This window comes from Oryctolagus cuniculus, chromosome 8 (assembly GCF_964237555.1).
Source record: "Oryctolagus cuniculus chromosome 8, mOryCun1.1, whole genome shotgun sequence".
NCBI lineage: Eukaryota > Metazoa > Chordata > Mammalia > Lagomorpha > Leporidae > Oryctolagus > Oryctolagus cuniculus.
The window spans coordinates 50,985,741-51,008,232 of record NC_091439.1 but is presented as its reverse complement, the minus strand read 5'-3'; the positions used below and the strand labels follow the sequence as shown (position 1 = coordinate 51,008,232).

The 22,492-nt window shown below is 36.4% G+C and overlaps 2 protein-coding genes across 27 annotated transcripts in view; one reads left to right on the top strand and one right to left on the bottom strand.

Moving 5' to 3' along the window:
- The window catches only part of LOC127483154 (translation initiation factor IF-2), a 335,580-nt gene that overhangs the window by 151,312 nt on the left and 161,776 nt on the right, over nt 1-22,492 (top strand). For 4 of the 26 annotated variants that reach the window (XR_011378278.1, XR_011378279.1, XR_007909106.2 and 1 more), the window contains exon 3: nt 3,620-3,717. The exons of 21 other annotated variants lie outside the window; for them this stretch is intronic. Coding sequence is in view for 2 of the 5 variants with exons in the window: in XM_070047681.1 (XP_069903782.1) it covers nt 3,620-3,704 (85 nt within the window). In the remaining 3 variants the exon portion in view is untranslated. Of the gene's footprint in view, nt 1-3,619; nt 3,718-8,167; nt 21,015-22,492 lie in introns of those variants that run through there. One more of the 26 variants, XM_051819495.2, reaches the window with a different exon arrangement.
- ARSJ (arylsulfatase family member J) overlaps nt 1-22,492 on the bottom strand; it is a 99,388-nt gene that overhangs the window by 10,203 nt on the left and 66,693 nt on the right. The gene's annotated exons all lie outside the window — the stretch shown is intronic.

Below are 22,492 nucleotides of genomic sequence, written 5' to 3'. Positions count from 1 at the left end.
AACTCTGTCAAAAAAAAAAAAAAAAGACTATGTAAATAGATCTGTTATACTGGATACATCAGACCATGAATTTAATGAATAACAAACGAGAGAAATGAGAGCTAAAATAAGATATTAAATTACATAAAGGTAATGTGCAAATCTGACAAGTAATAATCCCATTCTGTGTTAATCAAAATATATCTGGAAAATAGTATCCAGTATTTTAAAATGTATATTATATATACATTTATTTAATATTTTACAATGCACTATTGTTCTAAGTTATAAACACTATAAAATATACACAGAGTAGAAATTTTAAAAGATGAGATAAAATAAATACTAGTAGAATTTTTGTCATTTCTTCTTGAATCATCTTGTGTTGCTCTAGGGTATATGTATTTCTATTTAGAGACTTCTGGTACTGAAAGTGGAGTGCAGCAAGAAGAGAATGGAAACACAGATTGTTTAGAAGGTTATTATAACAGACGAGGTCAAACACAGATCTATCTACTGATTCACTCCCTACATGTCCACACCATTGGCCATCCAGGCCTCTCATGTGGTATCCAAGTTCTTGATCCCTCTTCCCCTGCCTCCCATGGTGAACATGAGCAGGATCAGCAGTGGAGAGTAGACTCCGATCCAGACACTCCAATACGTGACGTGTGCATCCTAAGCAGCAGATTAACCTGCAGATTCACAGTGCCTGCCCCTGATGCTTAGATTTGTAGCTTTCATAAATGGTGAACAGTCCAATTCATTTCTTGTTCTATTCCAAAGCACAGAATTAGAAGCACTGGATAATATAATGAGGAGGCAGACTTCAATTCAATGTGAAAATAAAATTTTAAATCAGAAATATGGGGCAGTACTGTAGTGCAGTAGGTTAATTCTCAGCCTGTGGTAACAGCATCCCAATGGGCATCAGTTCTAGTCCCAGCTACTCCAATCCAGCTCTCTGCTATGGTCTGGGAAAGCAGTAGAAGATGACCCAAGCATTTGGACCCCTGCACCCAAGTGGGAGACCTGGAAGAAGCTCCTTACTCCTTGCTTTGGATTGGCCCAGCTCTGGCCCTTGCAGCTATTTGGGGAGTGAACCAGCAGATGGAAGACCTTTCTCTTTGTCTCTCCCTCTCACTATCTGTAACCCTACCTCTCAAATAAATAAATAAAATATTTTAAAAAATCTAGAAATACATAAAAAGTAAAACAGGCTAGATGATCATATTTCAAAAGATTCCTGAGGTGGAAAAGAACTACCAGCTGACCTCTATGGCTGCTTATAACTGTAAGAATCCATGATTTGAAGACTATAGCTCAATGGTAGAGTTTATGATAAGTCTTCCATATAACTTCAGAACAGCTTTACCAAACTTACTTTATAGTATAGTATTATTTATAGGTATTTGATAAAGAAGTTTCTGCAATACGTTGATATAAATTTAACTTTTTTCTTTGCATAATATAAAATGTTTCAACACAGATAATTTTGAATGGTTAGTAGGCTTTTTGGTCACCATCTTGCTACCACGTGAACAAAATTCCAAATGAACAATAGCAAACCCAGAATTGATGCCAAACTGGTTAAAAGCAACAGCCATCATTTTCACTTTCCAGTTAGCTTAAGAGAAAAATACTATGTGGGTCTTTCAGCTTGGTAATGGAATATTTTAAGAGTTTTATAATCTTCTAAATATTAATTTGTATCACGGTGTGCTAGATATCATAGTTTAGAAATTGTCTTTTCCATTAGAAGATCTAACACATTTTATTGTTTTCATCTAATTACATATACTCTTAAAAGTAGGATAAAATTTGAATCCTAATAGTCCTTTGCAGACCATGAAGTCAAGGATAGAGAATATAAAATAAAAGAATACAAAATAAGCCCACAGTAATACAGAAATTAATATTTTGAAGGAAAGGAAACAAGTACAAGAAACTGTAGTTTACCAAAAATAGCCACATGGATATTTATGTCAGAAATATAGAACTAATTTTCCATATTCTGAAAGGTGCCTATTTATTACTTCCTTCCAAAAGTCTTTGTCTCAAAGACTGTAAATCTATTTATATGCATTAATTTAAGTTAATTATACATTTTCAGTTAATTATACAGGTGGGTGGAGCTGGAAGAAGGGTGTCCCGATGAGTCTATGCCTAATTTTTCATGTCATGAATGACTGGATAACGAACTGTTCTTTTAGCACTCATTAACCTACTATGTGCCAGATATTGTGTTGCCTTTGGGGTTCACAATGGTTATCGAGTTGGTTCTGGCACTGGAGAAACTCAGTCTAGTGAGAGACAGATGAGCGACTAGAGGATTATCATGGCGCGACTAAGTGCTACAGTAGACAAACACAGGACACTACAGTACTGGCTGCTGGGCGAGGAAGCCTCTCAGAGGGGCTGTGGTTGGTCTGAATTTTAGTATACTCATAGGAGTGCCTAGGAGAATGTAGAACAAAAACAGGTACTGCCAGCAGCTGGAAGAACAGATACAAAAATGCATTCATAACAATGTGAGACTGAGATGACTCTCATAGGAGGAGTCTTCCAGGCAGAGGTGAAGAGAAGATAGAGTGTTTCAATTAGATAAGCACAATGTTTGAATGCAAAAAGCAAGAGAGTCTAGTCCTCTGGACCAACGGTGAGAATCTGAGAGCAGAGATGCAGACATATAACAGGAGATTACAGTCTATAAAGGTTGTCAACTTGTTATATGGGATTACAGCAGATATACTAAGATATTCATAATTAAAATAAGTCACGGGTAGTCACAGAAATACTTTCGAAAAGAGAAGTACACAATTACAAGCTTTGCATTATAATGATCACTCTGGTTAAAAGGATGGATTAAGAGTGCAATGAGATCTGGGAAGGAATATATGCCTAATCTAAGAAATAAATGCTGATAGCCAAAACTGAGATTAGTGACAGTGAGAATGAGATAAGGGGAAGAACAGATTATGCAGAGGGACATTTGAGAGGGTTTTATAGAATATATACAGGGCACATGGAAGAAGGAAATGTCAAAGATGAGTTTATCACGTCTAGTCTAAGTGGCTGCGTAAAAGGAAGCTTCTTGTACTGAGTTAGGAAATTGAAGAGAGGAATGGGAATACAAGGTCAGATGAGTCCTGCTCTGTTTACCTAGAGGTACCTGTAAGTTATCTGTCTTCCTGGAGACATATAGGATGAGAAAAATGAAGATTTGAGACCCATTAGCTCATAGGTGGCAGATTATTCATGACACCACCTAAAAATAGAGTCAAAATTGAAGGAGGTAGGCATTGTTGTGCTGTGGGTTAAGCTGCTGCTTGGGACACACATATTCCATATTGAAGTTCCAGTTTGACCTACACTGCTTCTGATCCAGCTTCCGGAAAATGTGCTTGGGGAGGTAGCTAATGATGGCCCAAGTCCTTGGGTTCCTGCAACTCAATTGGAAGACCCAGTCAGAGTTTCTGGCTCTTGATATCAGCCAGACTCAGCCTGGGCTGTTGTGAGCATTTAGTGAGTGAACCAGCTGATGGAAGATCTCTCTCTCCCTCTCTCTCCTCCCTTTCTCCTTTTCTCTCCCTACCTCCCATCTCCCTTTCAAACAAATTAATAAATCTTTTTTTTAAAGGAAGGAAAGCAAGAAGACAGAGCTATTGTGTGAACCAGAGTTGTGGAAGAGAGTTTTTGAGAGCTGGCTGCATTGCATATTATAGAGGAGCCAAGAAGGTGAGAATCAGAAAGCACTGAACTTGGCAATAAGCATGCACAACCTTATAAATGTATTTTAGTAGAATAGTGGGGAAGAAATCCACTATGTAGTGAGTCATGTCTGAAAATTGATAAATATAAATTTGTGAGAATACTTGGGAGAAAATTTCAAGTTGCATGGATGGAAGAAAATAATGCAGGAATTTAAGTGTTGATGTGAAGTATTAATGACATATTGTTGAATCAAAGAACATATGGCTATGACAGAATATCAATTGTATTATTACATTTTTATGATAAAAAAGTGAAGTTCCAGGAGAGCAGGGATTTTGTTCACTGCTATATCCATATCACCTAAAATAATGCTTGGCTCATAACAGGATATCAGTGCATATCTGGTGAATGAATGAATTACTGGCATATGTTCATAGATAGAAAAAATATGTTAAGATAAATACAAAACTGCTGAAGAGGCTCATTTTCAGCAAGATAATAACTGTGGGAGAAGATAAACTAACTTTCTGGTATACAAACTGGTATACAAACAGTGAAATTTGGGTCTAGGTCTAAAAAAAAGTTTAGTCTAATCAGACTAATATGGGACTAATTTCATCAGGCAAATAACTAACTTATATACAAAAAAGATTAGATCTGGGACCAGTGCTGTGGTACAGCAGGTTAAGCCACTGCTTGCAACACAGGAATCCCATTTTAGAGTGCCAGCTGAAGTCCTAGCTCCTCTACTTTCAATCCAGCTTCTTGCTAACGTTCCTGGGAAGCAGAGGTAGATGGTCCAAGTACTTGGGTTGCTTCCACCCATGTGGGAGAGCAGGATGGAATTCCTGGCTTTGGCCTGGCCCACACCTGGCTGTTGTAGCCATTTGGAGAGTAAACCAGTAGATGGAAGATTTTTCTCCCTCTCCTACTCTCACATCTCTACCTTTCTCTCTCCCTCTCTCCTTCCCCATTCCCCTCTCTGTATTTCAAATAAATGCATAAATAAATCTTTTTAAAAAGCCGGAAACTGTTAAATCTAAGTCCCAAATGGAAAGCTAAACTTGTTCAACACATCAAGTATGTGCTTCCTAGTAGGGACATCTATGCAGAAGAACACCTTTAGAACTGAAGAAAGGGAACAGAATAAGCTATATGAATTCTGTAAATATGTCCTCAAAGACAGAGGAAATGCCTTTCTCTGTTAAGTAAACAAATAAAGATACCTTCTCAGGTAACATTTAAATTCCTGCCTTTCCTGGTCATTGGAACCTACTGTTTGACCTTGAAGTTGTCCTGTTTATCCATAATATGTTACCATTTATATCATCAAAGCCTTCTCTACAATGATTATAGCTTTGCTGGTCTCCATGGAAACATGCCTGCAAATCATATGTTATGTGCTAATTTTCTGGAAATAGTTTCCATCCAAAAGTCATTTTTCCCCCACTAGGATGATCTTCTCTGTGATTCCTTTTTCCCCAAGTTCTCCCTCCTTTTTGTGGAATCATTCCTTTGAAGATCCCTACTTTTAAAGATCTAACAAAGAAATGGCAGACTATTCGGCATCTATCAAAATGAATATTTACTCACATAAGAATGGATTCCTCATTTGTGAAATGGCTTCCAGAGTAAAATTAAAGTACTTCAGGAGTGCATTTAAAATTATTTAATATGTAGAGACTATTTCAAAGACACAAATGCTCCATAAAATTGCTACTTTCAATATGACCACAGAATATTAAATAATTTTGAAAGTACATTTTAATATAATGTAGTCTAATCAGAAAATGGGATTAGAGGAGTTAGCCAGGGAGTAGCTTAAATATTAAACTATTCTGATGCTACCAACTCTGCCCTAGTGACAGGATGAATTAAGGACAATATCCTTAATTGATATCTGAGTGATAATAGTTAGGATTCTCAAAGAAAAAATTAACCTAAATTTTCTAAGAAAAAGTGTAGATACTTTAAACTATTTTGAAATATAATCTGTCACTTTCCTTTACATGAATTGATCCTTCTGTATTAGGTATTCATCTAGAGATAGAATTGTCATATTTAAAAAGTCCAATACTGTTTTTATGGCTTTGACTTTGAAGAAAGGAAAATTATGAAGAGCTTGACATTCATGTTCAACAGGTGGTTTCTCTAAAAGTTAGTCCAACAAAAAAAGATGTCATTCTCACATTCTTGAACAGAATTATTTCCTTCTTACGATGGCTACAAAACATCTGTCAAATAACTGATACTTTTTGCACCTGAAATTAGCCACACAATGCAGAAGCATTTCACATCAGTCATGTGGGACACGTCAGTGTTTGAGCTGCAAGCCACATAAAAACAAACTGAAACTCCGAGATGGCTCAGCAGTGAAAATGTGACAATCTCTCCCCTCAAGTTACAAATTCAGTTTAACAGAAACTGTGCTAATGAAGTACCCACAACTCACCAAACATTGAACTGTGAATGGAACATAAAAAGTTGTGAGTTTATGACAAATAACCTTATGTGAAATGTGATGATACATTAAATGTCAAAGGCAAAGGACAATTTTTATGATTTAGGGAAAGTTGAGAATATATTTGCTTATTCCTCAAGACAGCCGGATTTACTATTCTTTTAGTTGATTAATTTTAAAGGACATTAATAAAACTGTTATAAGGTAATTTTAGTTAAGGATAAAGAGAATTATTGAATAAAAACTGCATTAATTGGTTCTCAAGGCTATAGCCATGTAATTTCAGACAGATGTAATTAGAGAAAGCATTCAGGTACCTATTATCAGGTATTAGATTTTTTTCTAAAAGATAATTTTGCAAATATCTAATTCATCTGTGACCTTGCTTTTTCACTTGCATCTTTTCTAAGTTCTTACAGCAAACTATTGATTCTGTCTTAAATACAGATATTAGCGTTTTTGAATACCACAGGATAAATTAGAAATATTAAATAATTACTGCTGACATATAGAGTTGACATTTTACATTTCACAGTATTGAACTTTGTAAGTAGCTTTAAATGGGAATAAGAAAATTAGCAATCAAAAATGAATTCATTGGATTAATATTATAGATCAATTTCCCTCCTTTAATACATGTATAATAGTATAGTTATAGCTGCCTTAATTTTGTACAATTATTTTCATTTAACCTTTTTTTTAAAAATTATTTTTATTTAATTAAAAGGAGAGATTGATTGATTCACTGATTGAAAGATATGTCCCATCCGCTGATTCATTTCCCAAATACCTGCAACAGTTGGGGCTGATCCAAATTTAAGCCAGGATTTGGGAAGTCAATCTGGATCTCCCACATCTACTGGCAGAGACTCAAGAACTTGAGCCATCATCTACTGCGTCCCAAAGTGTGTTCTTGTAGGAAGCTGGAATCTGGAATGTAACTGAGACTCATGAATCCAGGAACTCCATTATGGCATGCCGGTATTCCAACTAGTGTCCCAATTACTGCACCAAATGCCCACCTCTAACCTCTGTCTGTATGTAGAAAAATATTCAGAGAATTTGCCATATCATTCTCAAAACTTCTTAGTATAAATATTTCATAGTAATAATTTTTAAAACTATAAATAAAAAATATAGTCTGAAGATCTCAATAGATAAAATCTATTGCCTTGAACACATCCAGGGATGAAATTCTCCCCAGCTTGCCTAGCTATCACAACATCTTTATCTCAGCGACCTGTATCCCTCCTGCAGATAGTCTCCTCTTCTGTTATCACTGAATATGAAAAACAGACGGCCAGCTCTATGATAACAGAGATCACAGACTTTTTCCCAGAGAAGATATCCCCCAAGTAACTAGTAGATTGCAAAGCAATCATTATACAGGCAGATTATTTCTCTCAGGAGAGTTCACTGCTTATAAACTGGGAAGGACACCAACCAAAGAGCTCAGTTTTATCTCAAAAAGCTCTCTGACAATTCTTTATTTTCGGTAAAAAGTTTGTTCTGGTATCAGGATTGGATCCACAACCCAATGTCTCCTTTGTAGGTAGCCTGAGAGAAAATGATATTTGTTAGAAATCAGGTTGGTGGAAGGTTTGTTACGAGCCTTTTTACTTTATCTCTGGACATTCTGTCTAATGGCTTGACATCCTAGGGAGTTTTTCAGTGTATATTGTGGAAACGGTCCAGCCTTCAGGAAAACTTAAAATATTATGAATTAAATATTCTGAATCCTATTCTTCTAGGCTATGTAACCTTGAGCAAGTTACTTGACATATGCCTCAATCTCTCCTTCTGTAAAGGAGTTACCAGTAACAGCAATGCACCAACTCCATGGGGTGTACTGTTTTTGTTTTACTATAAGATAGGGAGGTGGAGGATTAGATGGAATAAAATACATAAAACCTATTGTGAAATATAAGACTTTATGCAAATGTTAGTAACTACTAAATTTTACTTTATTTTCTCTTACTTCACTCCCTTGTCCATTATTCTTCAACCCCACAGCTGCTTCTTCCTCCTGCTTCACTGTATACAGGTGGTAAAACCAAAAACAAACTAAATGAAACTATGATGCTATTGCTTGGGGCCAGAGAAACAGTCTCCTGCCTAGTGTCCCTCTTCGTTGTGACAGTCAGATTGAAATTTCTAATTGTCTGGGGCCGGCACTATGCTGCAGCGGGTTGAAGCCCTGGCCTGCAGCGCCAGCATTCCATATGGGTGCTGGTTCTAGTCCCTGCTGCTCCTTCTTCCGACCCAGCTATCTGCTATGGCCTGGGAAAGCAGTAGAAGAGGGCCCAAGTGCTTGGGCCCCTGCAGCCACGTGGGAGAACTGGAAGAAGCTCCTGGCTCCTGACTTCGGATCGGCGCAGCTCTGGCTATTGCAGCCATCTGAACAGTGAACCGTCAGATGGAAAACTTCTCTCTCTGTCTCTACCTCTCTCTGTAACTCTTTCAAATAAATAAAATAAATCTTAAAAAAAAAAGTCAACTGGAAGTTTAGCCCATGGAGTTTTTTTTTTTTTTCTTTAACTTGATGAGTGTATCATTTTCTTTAAATCTATGGAGGAATATGAAGAAACTTCAAATTTCTCTCTAGGGAGAGATGAGTCATTTGCCAATTATTTGGCATGATGTTTACAAAAAATAAACATTCTGAATGAGGATAGTTTATAAAAAATACGCTAGGTGTTGAATCTTTAGGAATATTTATGGCATGCTGAGTTGCAATTACCTATAATTAAACGTCAGTTTATATATTAATTATCTGTGTAAAGTTTTTTTGTATTAATTTAATAAATGTATCTTGATATATTCCAGAAGTGGATTAACTTGTTAACAAAAAACTCTTTGGAATGCTGTAATACTATAAAATACTGTTTATTTAATCTACCAGACGACTCAATAGATGAATCGCAGGTGGGATATTCCATCTTTTCCATTATTTTCTTATTCTTTATTCATGTAACAAATAGGTTTCTAAAATAGGACACAAATACTTTGTCTATGACCCTGGAAAAGCATATCCAATATTGACTATATCTTAGGAAGCTACCAGAAAGTATCATGAAGATTCATTGCAGTAAAAGTTCTTTTTCTGCTGTTTGTCTTAGTTCTAAAGCCCCTTTTCCTGGAGCAACAAGAGGAATCCTATGTCCTCATGCTACCCTTTGCTTGTTCGTTCTCTCAATATTTGTGTTATAAAATCCAAAACTATCAAAATTCTTGAATTTCTGCAATCCTGAAAAGTAAAATGTTTAGTTGTCCTTCTAGTAGGAGCCAAGACACAGACTTTCAATGAAGTTAGTGGTATTTTATAATAATATAAATTAAATTGTATATAAAAGTATAATGATTGGATAAATATTAGAAGCTTTCAGAAAAAATCATATTAGAAACAAATTAACAATAGATCATTCATGACAACAGAGAGGAATGAAAGTAGATAATATATGATTTGACCTATTAGAATTATGTTATTTCTCATACTTTTTCAATATATCATTAGAGTTTTCTATATGATGTATCCTTACCAATAACTCTGCAATTATATTATATGCCTTTTTCATTAGGTTTGCCTTATTTTGAAATTTCTATCCTGTAAAGAAATGCAGTTAAGGACTAAAATGGCAAATTCATTTGAAAGAATTTCTATTCCTACTTCTTCATTTGCATGAAATGGAGTTAATAATAGCACCTTTCTCATTGAGTTACCAGAAGGATGAAGTGAGTTTGTACATGTGAAGCACTTAGAATAAATAGTGCCTAGCACACAAAATAAAATATTAAAAAAATATAGACCTCAATATGGTTATTTGAATTTTGGCAGAAAGCAAATTTTCTAATCATTGAATTTAATTTTTCTAAATTATTTTATGATTAGAATTTCCCAAATAGATATATCAATCTATGATAATATGCTAGTTTTTTTTCTAATTTCATAAATATCCCATAACCAAATCTAAACAACAAATTAATTTGTGAAATAGTATTTCATGATTAGAAAAATCCATGAGATTTGGCGTAAAGTCTATTACTAACTCTGTAGCAGCAAAAATTTATTTTTCAAGGCCAAAAATAATTTGCCAATCCTGGCATAATCCATATCAGTGATGAAACTTCACTATAATGATCCCTTCAGCTTACTCAATAGTGGTTTTAGTTTTTACAAAATACTAAAATAAATAAATCAATAAGGATCACTTTTTATATCTGGCTGGTGCTGATGCTGATAGATGTAGTCCTAGACCAGAAGAGGAGTTAGCTGAAATTCAGGACTTAGCTGTAGAAAGAAATGAGTCCTAGTAATGGACAGAAATCCTAGAGAGACTACTGGACTACTGGGAATTGAAATCAAATTTATATAACAAAAAGCTCAAAGAAAAGAGTAACAACAGCAAAGTTACAAATATGGCCTTAGAGGAGTCACTTCTCTTTGTTTGCACATGTGCTTCCACAAAATGGAACAATATTTAACCTACAAGGCTATTTAAAAAGATTACATCAGTTAATGTAGAGGAAATATCCATGTAATGTAGAAATGAGCTAATAAGCACATGCTTATTGTTGATATCGTGAAAGTAACCAAGGCAGCCCTGCATGTGTCATTTGGACCAAGCTGCTTTTTAGTCATTCTCCATTTGGCTTCTTCATATACCCTTTCTCAACTTAGCTTTCTCTGTCTGTATGAGGTAGGAAGGACGCGTGTGAGGGGTGGGGCTGTGGGAAAGGTAAGTTTGTTAGGTTAGTTGGAAGAATGGCAGAAACCCATTGCTAGCAACAGAACTCTACCATTTTAGTAAAGCTAGGAATGCATCAGAAAAGCACTGGGAACCTTACGGAGAAGGGCAGAGTCATGACACAGCAGGACCAGGAGAGAAACCAGAAAGATGGGTATATGAGGCCAAGAAATGATGGGTGTGAACTAGTTCCATATTTACCAGGAATTATGTTCTATAAATCCAGTATGGCTAAGCTACCTTGAAAATTACAGGCATTAGAAAGAAGCTGCTACCCTGGGAAAAAAACTAAAATCAGAGCACTATGCTCTACACCCCTTCTGATTTTAGTAAAAGAGAGCACGCTGGTTGATAATCCTTTGTAAGGTTGTTAGAGTGGAGCTTTAAAGCCAACATTTAGTTTCTGAGAGTTAGGAAAATTAAAACCACCATTATGCCAAAGATCATAATAATTCTTTAGCTCTTATAACCAGTTTCCATGAAGATAAAAAGACTGCCACAGAATATTTCATGTTTGTGTGAATGTTCAAACATTATAAAATATTCTATAGGAAAGCATTCAGTAGCTATTAGGTACAGATGAGCAAGCTTGAAACACACATCTGTAAAAACACACAGTAAACATAAACATCAAGGATCCCTTGGCAAAATCTCTACCACTGTGGACTAGTCATACATTGGCAGAAAACAAAACAGAATAACTATTTGTCATACTTAAAGGCATACACTAGTCAACATCAGGGAAACTCTTAAGAGACCAACAAAGTTTCTGCTATAAAATACGGAGTTTTGAATTAGGCAGTCTTGAAGTTCTTTTGGTTCTGGCATTATATAAATTGGAAATTTTATTAGCCATTAAAAAGTAGACTTAATTCTCCTAAAATGAAAACTTTGTTTAGAAAGATAAATCACAGGGGCTGGCGCTGTGGCACAGGGGGTTAACGCCCTGGCCTAAAGTGCCTGCATCCCATGTGGGTGCCAGTTCTAGTCCCAGCTGCTCCTCTTCCGTTCCAGCTCTCTGCTATGGCCTGGGATAGCAGTAGAGGACAGCCCAAGTCCTTGGGCCTCTGCAGCCATGTAGGAGACCCAGAAGAAGCTCCTAGCTCCTGGCTTCAGATCAGCATAGCTCTGGCTGTTGCAGCCATCTGGAGAGTGAACCAGTGGATGGAAGACCTCTCTCTCTGTCTCTACCTCTCTCTGTAACTCTATCTTTCAAATAAATAAAATAAATCTTTAAAAAATGATAAATCATAAAGAATTCCAAGGCCCGTATGCCTCTTAGGAGGCCAACTGAAGAAGTGTGATGAGTTCTTATTAGTAAGTAAAAGTCCAGGAGGAAATACGTATTATGAACATTTTCTGTTTTGAATGCCTACTATGATAAAGTCAATCTGGTAACTTCTTCATGTGCATCATCATGTTTTAAAGTAAGAATGAAGTTTTGGAATTTTTAAATAGCGGTGCTACCCAGGAAACCAGAAATGTCATATTCATATTGTTGGACAATTTAATCTGGTGCATTTGACAAACTTGAGAAGACATTAAATAAAAAGCTGTGGTATTAATAATGGAGCAGTAAATCTGGGCTTATTATAAGAGATGGAGTGGCTGGACTCTAAAGATAATGTATTGAGCTGATAAAGGTTGATCAAACAGAGAAAGCAAAATATTGTTTAAAATCCTCTGAAAAGTACACACACACACACACACACACTTCTAAATGACTATAATTGTGAAACTACTGTGAAACCACATTGTGGAAATAAAAATTCAAGTTTCAAACTTTAGGTCAACTTTGGTTAAAATTACAAAATGCCATGGGACACAAGGCTATTTGTTGACAAGTCTTGAGAAAAAAGAATCTTATTTATACAAATGCTTTGCAACTTCCATAAACTGGGCTATTACTCATTTTAATAACAGAAGGGGCTGGGGCTGGGGCTGGGGTGTGTGTTTGTAAAGGATTTAGTTGCGATTCTTTAAGTTCACAAGCACTCTTTCTTCTTGCCTTAGTTGAAAGCGCTGTTGTTAAATGTTGACTGACAAGGGACAATGAATTCTCAAATTTATTCATTTTAAACTATAAAATTTGCCTAATCTACCAGAAAAATAACTTTTAACCAAGAGGCTTGAGGTCTAGAGACTACAAAGCTGATTAAACAGGCTTGTTTTGAGGAATTTTGTTTATGTAGGCTGTAAATAAAGCCACTGGGATAGTTACTATTAACCCCTCACTTTTAGGAATAGTATCACCAGGCTCATGTAAATTACTCAGCACATAGCATAACTGCTCTTCTTTATCAGAAAGTGTTCTCTTGGCAGATACTGAAATAAAGGTGGCAATCAGGAGTTCCTGATTCAAACACAACATAAAATTTTCTCTCTTGTAACAGCCATGGACAAAATACAGTGCCTTGGAGAAAACGTCCAAGTAGACAATGAGATTAAACAAACAGAAAAAATAACAATGAATTATCAGATAGTGCTAAGAATAAATCAAACAATAGCCATTACCTGGATAACATAGAGAAAGCAGTTCCTTTTCCCTGTGATACATCTCCATCCAAATGTGAAAAAGCAATATTGACATCACAGTTTATGAGGAAAGTAATGTCAATTATAAGGAAGAACATTTTAAAAATCCAGGAATTATCTCTAAGTCTCTTCATAGAGGCCATGCTATGATTAAGCAAAATTTCATGTCTTAGTCAAAGATTATTTGTTTGAAAAGTATGGATTTGAAATTCTTGGTATGAATTAGAACTCAGCCCAAATCAAATATGCTAGTAAATTTTAAGTTGTTGAGAAAATGTCATCTAATGTTTAATTTTCATATTTGAAATGAAAACAGGAGGGCTATTAATAGATATTCTAATTACTATCTCATGATTAGCTATTGTCCAATGTTTAAAATTACAGTATGTTCAACATAATATCATCCCACCAGTTCTGCTGTGCTCTCTCCCACCCAATATACTAGGCATATTCTGTAATTATCTGACGGAAGTCACAGTAGATTCAACTCTGATCAATCACTGTTATATTTCACTATGGGGAAATGATAATTAGAGCAGTCTTCACACTTACTCATACATTATAGAAAACAGGAAAGTACTATTTGATAATAATTAGATAGCATCAAGTCTTAGAATACCATGAAATAATGTAACATTAATTTAGAATGCTCTCTCTTTTGATTTATTAAACATGTCAGTTTGGTTTGATTATCTGAAAGCAATTTGTTTCAGTACTAATCAAATTCTTTTCCAGTGTACTCCATGGAACAGTGCAATTTGCCATACTGCATATAAAAATGTTAACTATCTGTTAAATTTATATGTAAAGTTGGCTACAGCAAAGTATCTATTTGGACAAGTAGGTACTTATTTGATCAAACATTATTCTAGATATTCCTGTGTAAGTATTTTCAGATGAGATTAACATTTAAATCATTAACTCTGAGTAAAGCATATTATCTTCCTTTATGTGAATGGGTCTTATGCAACCATCTGAAGGCCTTCAGAGAACAAGACTGATCTCTCCTAAAGAAGAGAGAGTTCAGCTAGCAGACTCTGCCTCCTGCCTGTGAGCCACCTCTGCAGATGTGAATTTGCTTGTCTCCACAATCAAATGTGCCAATTCCTTAAACTTTTCGCTCTGTATGTCTATACATCTTGTTGATTCTGTTTCTCTAGAAACCTCTAACAGAAACCAAATACTTGGAAGAACCAAAGACGCATTTAAAATCTCAAAGAAATACATTCTTGGATGGCATGGATATTCCTTGAGTTTCTAGGAAATAAAAAACTATAAAATTAAATTTTGAAGGAAACAGCTCATAACTATTTAACCTTATATAGATCAGAGTAAATGAAATCTACTTATTCTGTAAAATAAAATAAAATAAAATAAAATAATAGAACAAAAATCAAGAAAGTGGTAAAATATTTCATTTCAGAATGAAGTTTTAAACAAGCTGATCTTAATAATGTGTTTTTATCACTCAATACGAGGGTAAGCATGAAACTTTTGTTCTTTAAATAATTTAAAATTTTTCATAGTAAGCAAATAATATCTAGACTCAACTAGCTGCTGAGCTAACACAATGTGAATTCTGCATACCTTTCCATGTACTATTTACAGTGCCATTGTCCCTATTTTAAGGTAGAGGAGGTGGTAGAATACTGGGATTGAAAACTGGCTCCAAGGTTGCACTGTCCAAGTTGGTAGTCCCTAGCTTTGAGTGATTATTTATTTTAAAAGTAATTAAGTTAGAAACAAGAAATACATATGGAAAAGTAACACAAGATGGCAGAATAGAGTGGGAGATTACTGCTCTAGTCTACGGGAAGATAGTTGAGAAATGTGGAGGGAGTGCAATCTCAGTGAACAGTAAGGAAGAAAACTGCAGTGGAAATTCTGAGGAAGTAGGAGGGACATTGTGGATCTGCATGGAGAGTGTGGAAAGCAGCATGAGCATGGACACAATGCAGGATCCCAGCAGCCAAGAGCCTCAGCATCAAATCTGGAGAATGAGGTGAGACCCAACTGCACCAGCCCAGGCCACTGGTGATAAAGCTGCAGGAAGAGGCTCCTTTGAGTCTGGCCTGAAGCACTGTGGGAGACAGAGTACCTGCCAACCTTAGAGGGGGAAGGGAGCATGTTTCTCTCCACCCAACCCTACAACAATGGTGCACTTAGAGTGGCTGAGAGGGCAGGAGCATTTTGGACATATGTAACAGCTGCCTCAACTTGTGTCCACATGCCCAGCAATCAGCCAAGAGGAGACACCTGAGTCTGGCTGGGAGGCTTGATGAGGGAGGGGTGCCCATGTAGGATTGTGAGGTGCCCTCAGCCTCCCGGCATGTCACAGGTTCTGGAAGCATCTCCGCCTCTCTGTGGACAGAATGGACTGGCAGGACAGAGTACATCCTCAACACCCAGTGACTGTGGAAGCCTTGTGTGCTGGGACTGTGGGAACACTGGCTCTGTGGGAGGGTGCAGGGTGTGTATGCTTCTCTGGGAAGTTGAGGTAGGCGGCTCCACACACTACGGGCTCCCTGATTGTCTGGAGTTGGTCACTGCTGCAGGAGCCATGCTCACACAGAGGACCACAAGGATCCTTTATGTGGTTCTTATGGTGGCAGGGATGAATATTGCATCCACTGGGGCTAGTGCCAGGCATTAGGTTGCCTTGAAGGAGAAAAGGTGAGCATGAGACTATGCCAACAGAGATGATCAAATCATCCCCTCTGATAAAGAGATCTATCATGCCCAACTTGGGTGTCACCTTGGACATTCCTTTTTTTTTTTTTTTTTTGACAGGCAGAGTGGACAGTGAGAAAGAGAAAGGTCTTCCTTTGCCGTTGGTTCACCCTCCAATGGCCGCTGTGGCCAGCATGCTGCGGCCAGCACACCGCGCTGATCCGAAGCCAGGAGCCAGGTACTTCTCCTGGTCTCCCATGTGGGTTCAGGGCCCAAGGACTTCCGGGCCACAGCAGAGAGCTGGCCTGGAAGAGGGGCAACCGGGACAGAAGCTGGCACCCCGACCAGGGCTAGAACCCAATGTGCCAGTGCCGCAGGCAGAGGATTAGCCTAGTGAGCTGCGGCGCCGGCCAGACATTCCTCTTACTCTGGAGCACTGAAAAGAGCTCCCTGGCCACACCCAGAACAAACTTCTGGGTATTCACTGAAAGAGCACACACTTCACTAAGCTACAGAGGCATAGTCCAAAGATAAAACCATCAGAGGAAAAAAAAAAACCAACAAGTATCTCCACAAATGTCAAGAAATAAATGTCAAATAATCAAGAAACAAGAATAAACAGTACAACATGATGCCCTCAAAAGAACAAATCACATTGGTACTAACATGTGAAGGTGAAGATGAAGAGATTGATGAAATGCTAGAAATGGAATTCAAAAAATTAATCATAGGATTTATTATTCAGAAGTAATCAGAAGCAAATCCTTAAATTAAAGAAATCCACACATGAATAAAATTTTCTTCCAAGAAACTGAGATTTTTAAAGAAAAATAGAAATGACATATTAGAAATGAAGAATTGAATACATCAAATAAAAATGCAGTGGAAAGCCTTAACAACAGAACTGGTGAGACAGAAGAAAGAATATCTGAGTTAGAAGACAAATCTCTGGAAATTTTACATTGAGACCAAAAAAGAAGAGTAAATTAGAAAAAATTTTTAAAAAGTGTTGGATATCCATGGGATAGTATGAAGCAACCCAACATATGGGTGGGTCTTAGGAGTTTCTGAAGGTATGGAAAGAGAATAGATTGGAAGGCCTTTTTACTGAGACAATTATAGAAAACTTCCAAGTACAGGAAGCAAATAAAACTCCTAGTAGACATGATCAGTAAAGATCTTCACAACATATTGGTCAAACTTTCCATAGTAAAATATAAAGAAAAGATTCTAAAATGTGCATGAGAGAAATGCCAGATTACTTTCAGAGAATTTCCAATTAGACTTCTCATTAGAAACCCTACAGAATAGGAGAGTGTGAAATATAGTCCAAGTTGTAAGAGGAAAAAACTGTCATCAGAATACTGTACCCTGCAAAGCTCTCATTTAGGAATGAAGGTGAAATTAAGACCTGCCATAACAAGTAGAAATCAAAATAATTTGTCACCACTCATCCAGCCTTACAAAAGATGCTTAAGGGTGTGCTATACACAAAAACACAAACATGGTCATCACTATAAAACAATGTGAAGACAGAAAATCTCCAGTAAAAGCACAAAGGAAATGAAAAGTAAATATAGAAATACATATAGAGAAATGCCAGGGCAAAGTCATTACTTATCAATAGTAACCAGAATGTAAACAGCTTCAATTCTCATGTTAAAAGATACAGACTAGCTAATGGATATAAAAAAAAAGACCCAGCTATTTGCTGTCTATAAGACACAAACTTCCCAACAAACATAACCACAAACTGAAAGTGAAAGGATGGAAAAAGATGGTACATTCCAATGGAAAGCAAAAAAGAACAGGTGTAGCCATCCTATTATCAGACAAAATAGACTTTTAACACAAAAACTGTTAGAAGAGATAAAGGATGGCACTATGTAATTATTAAGGGATCAATTCAATAGGAAGATGTGAATATAATAAACATATATGCATCCAAATCATATTGTATTGGAGACACAGACTCCAATATAATATTAATGGGGGACTTCATTACTCCACTTTCATCAATGGACAGATCAACCAGACAGAAAATCAGCAAGTAAACAACAGAGTTAACTGACATTATAGGCTAATTGACCTAATTGATATCTACAGAACTTCTCATCCTACAGCTGCAGAATACACATTTTTCTCACCAGTGCATACAACTTTCTCTAGGAAAGACCACATGCTAGGCTGTAAAGCAAGTCTCAGAAAATAAAAAAAAAATCATAATCATACCATGCATCTTCTCTGAACACTATGGAATGAAGCTGGAAATCAACAACTCAAGAATTTCTAGAAAATATGCAAATACATGGAGAATTGAAGAATATGCCACTGAATGAACAGTGGGTCACTGAAAAAAATAAAAACAGGAATCAAAAAATTACTGGAAACAAACAAATATGACAATACAACATATTAAAACATGTGGGATACAGCAAAAGCAGCGTTAGAGGGAAGTTTATAGCAATTGGTGCTACAACAAGAAATTGTAAAGGTATCATATAAATGAACTATTAATGCATCTCAAGGACCTATAAAAACAACAACAAACTAAACTCCAAGTTAATAGGAGGAAATAAATCATTGAAATTAGAGAAGAAACAAAATTGAAACACAAAAATACAAAATATCAGCATAACAAAAGGTAGCTATTTGAAAAATTAAAAATGACATGCCATTTGCCCAAATAATAAAAAGAGGGTGAAGACTCAATTGAATAAAGTCAGAGATGAAAAAGGTAATGTAACAACAGATACCACAGTAATAAAAAGAAACATCAGGGATTACTACAAAGAGCTGTATGCCAAAAATTGGGAATCCTAGAAGCAATGGATAGATTCCTGTACACATACAACCTACCAATATAGACCTATGAAGACACAGAAAACCGAAACAGACCAATAACAAAGATGGAGACTGAATCAGTTATAAAGACCTTCCCAACAAAGAAAAGCCAAAGACATGACAGATTCACTGCTGAATTCTATCAGACATTTTAAAAAAAAAAAAACTAACTCCAATTCTTCTCAAACTATTCAAAACAATTGAAAGGGAGGGAATCCCTTCCAACCTCCTTCTATGAAGCCAGCATCACCTTAAATCCTAAATCTGAAAAAGATACAACAGAGAAAGAGAATTATAGACCAATTTCTCTGAGGAACATAGATGTAAAAATCCTTAAGAAAATATTAGCCAATCAAGTTCAACAACACATCACAAAAATTATTCACCCAGACCAAATGAAATTTTCTCTGGTATGCAGGGATGGTTCCACATTTGCAAATCAATAAATGTGAAACATCACATTAAGAACCTGAAGAACAAAAAACAATATGATTGGCTCAATAGATGCACAGAAACCACTTGATAAGATACAACATCCTTTCATGATAAAAACCTTAAGCAAACTGGGTATAAGGAAAACTCCTCAACACAATCAAGGCAATTTATGACAAACCATGGCCAATATCTTAGTGAGTATAGAATAGTTGGAAACACTCCTACTAAGATCCAGAACAAGACAAGGATGACCACTCTCACCATTCCCATTGAATATAGTCCTGAAAGTTTTAGCTGGAACCATTAGGCAAGAGAAAGAAATCAAAGGGATACAAATAGGGAAGGAGGAAGTCAAATTGTCCCTATTTGCAGATGACATAATTCTATATAGGGGATTCAAAAGATTCTACTAAGAAACTATTGGAACTCATGAAAGAGTTTGTTTTGGTAAAGTTGCAGGATATAAAATTAACACACAAAAATCAATAGCCTTTGTATACACAGACAATGCCATGGCTGTAAAATAACTTTTATGATCAATGCCATTCACAATAGCTACAAAAAAATAAATACCTTGGAATAAATTTAACCAATGACATGAAAGATTTCTACAAAGAAAATTATAGAACATAAAAGAAAGGAATAGAAGATATGAAAAAAATGGAAAAATCTTTATGTTCAAGGATGAGAAAAATCAATATCATTGAATTGTCCATAATAATGAAAGCCATTTACAGATTCAAGGCAATCCCAATCAAAATACTAATGACATTCTTCTCAGATCTAGAAACACGATGCTAAAATTCATATGGAAACAGAGGAGGCCCCAAATAGCTAAGGCAATCTTACACAACAACAATAAATCCAGCTGGCGCTGCGGCTCAATAGGCTAATCCTCCACCTGTGGCGCTGGCACCCGGGTTCTAGTCCCAGTCAGGGTGCCGGATTCTGTCCCAGTTGCTCCTCTTCCAGTCCAGCTCTCTGCTGTGCCCTGGGAGGGCAGTGGAGGATGGCCCAAGTGCTTGGGTCCTGCACCCGCATGGGAGACCAGGAGAAGCACCTGGCTCCTAGCTTGGGATCGGCACAGCGCCGGAGGTGGCGGCCACTTGGGGGTTGAACCAACGGCAAAGGAAGACCTTTCTCTCTGTCTCTCTCTCTCACTGTCCACTCTGCCTGTCCAAAAAAAAAAAAAAAAAAAAACAAAAAAAAAAAAAACACACACACAAAAAAACAAATCCAGAGACATCACATTACCAGATTTCGAGATATACTAGAGGGCAGTTATAATAAAAATATTTGGTACTGGCATAAAAACAATGGATAGACCAATGGAAAAGAATAGACACTTAGGAAATCAACCCACACATCTACAACCAACTTATCCTTGACAAAGGAACTAAAACCAATCCCTGGAGCAAGGACAGGCTCTTCTACAAACAGTACTGGGGAAACTGGAGCTCTGCATACAGATTTATGAAGCAACAGCCCTACCTTACACCTTACAGAAAAATCCACTTGATCAAAGACCTAAAGTTACAACTTAATAGCATCAAATTATTAGAGAACATTGGGAAAACCTTGCAAGAAATTGGCATAGGCAAAGACTTCTTGGTAAAAAAAAAAAAAAACCCAGAAGCACAAGAAATCTAAGCCAAAATTGACAAATGGATTGTACCCAGCTAAGAATCTTCTGCACTCTAAAGGAAACACTCAGCAGAGTGAAGAGGAAATGAACAGAATGAGAGAAAATATTTGCAAATTATACAAATGATAAAGGATTAATATCCAGAATATGTAAAGAGCTCAAAAAACTCAACAACAATAATCCAGCTAAACAATCCAGCTAAAAAATGGGCAAATGACTTGAACAGGCATTTTTTGGAAGAGGAAATCTAAATGGCCAACAGACACATGAAAAATGCTCAGGATCACTAGGTGTCAGGGAGATGCAAATCAGAACCACAATAAGGTTTCACCTCACCCTCATTAGAATGGCTTTCAAGAAGAAATCTACAAACAACAAATGCTGGCAAAGATGTAGGGGAAAAGGTACCCTAAATTACTGTTAGAGGGAATGTTAACTGTTCTAGCCACTGTGGAAGACAGCATGTAGATCCCTCAGAAATCCGAATATAGACCTACCATACGACCCTGCCATCCCAATCCTGGGAATTTACTCAAAGGTAATGATATCAGCATATGAAAAAGTTTTCTGTACCTTCACGTTAGTTGCAATTAAATTCACAATAGCTAAGAAGTGGAAACAACCCAGATGTCCTTCAGCTGAAGAATGGATAAATAAACTATGGTATATGTACACCATGGAATACTACACAGAGGTAAAAAAGTAACAATGAAATCCTGTCCTTGGCAAAAAATGGATGCAACTAGAAAACATTATAGTTAGTGAAATATCCAGTCCCCAAAAGACAAATATCGTATGTTCTCCCCGATCTGTGGTAACTAATAGAGTATCTAAAAGGTAATCTATGCAAGTGAATTTGACACTTTGATATGTGATATCCTTGAACAGCCTTGTCTTGATTGTTGAGTAATGGTATTTTTTTTTTTCATACTATTTGTTGAACTCTTTACTTAGTGTAGGGTTAATCTTATATGTATATAAAGTTAATTGAAAATATATCATAGTACAAAATAAGAATGGGAATAGGAGAGGGAGGAGGAAGAAGGGTGGGAGTGTGGGTGGGAGTGAGGGTAGGGTGAGAAGAATCACTGTGTTCCTAAATTTGTATATATAAAATGCATGAAGTTTATACACTTTAAATAAAATTCCTAGGTAAAACAATTAAGTTAAGTCAAAATTCAATTTCTGTTACCTTGGCCATGTTTCACATGTTCAATAGTTACATGTGGCTAGTGACTACTGTATTGGATAGCAAAAATACAGACCATTTTTATTTATCACTAAATAAAAGTTCTATAGAATCACACTTTTCTAGTGTTAGACTGTATAGGTTCAAATTTTTGTTCCAGGAATGGGTATTTGAGCTAGTATTTAAGGTTCTCTTTAAGATGCTTATTTCATGTCCATATCAGAATGCCTCGCTTTGAGTCCTGATTCTAGCTCCTGACTCCAGTGCCCTACTAA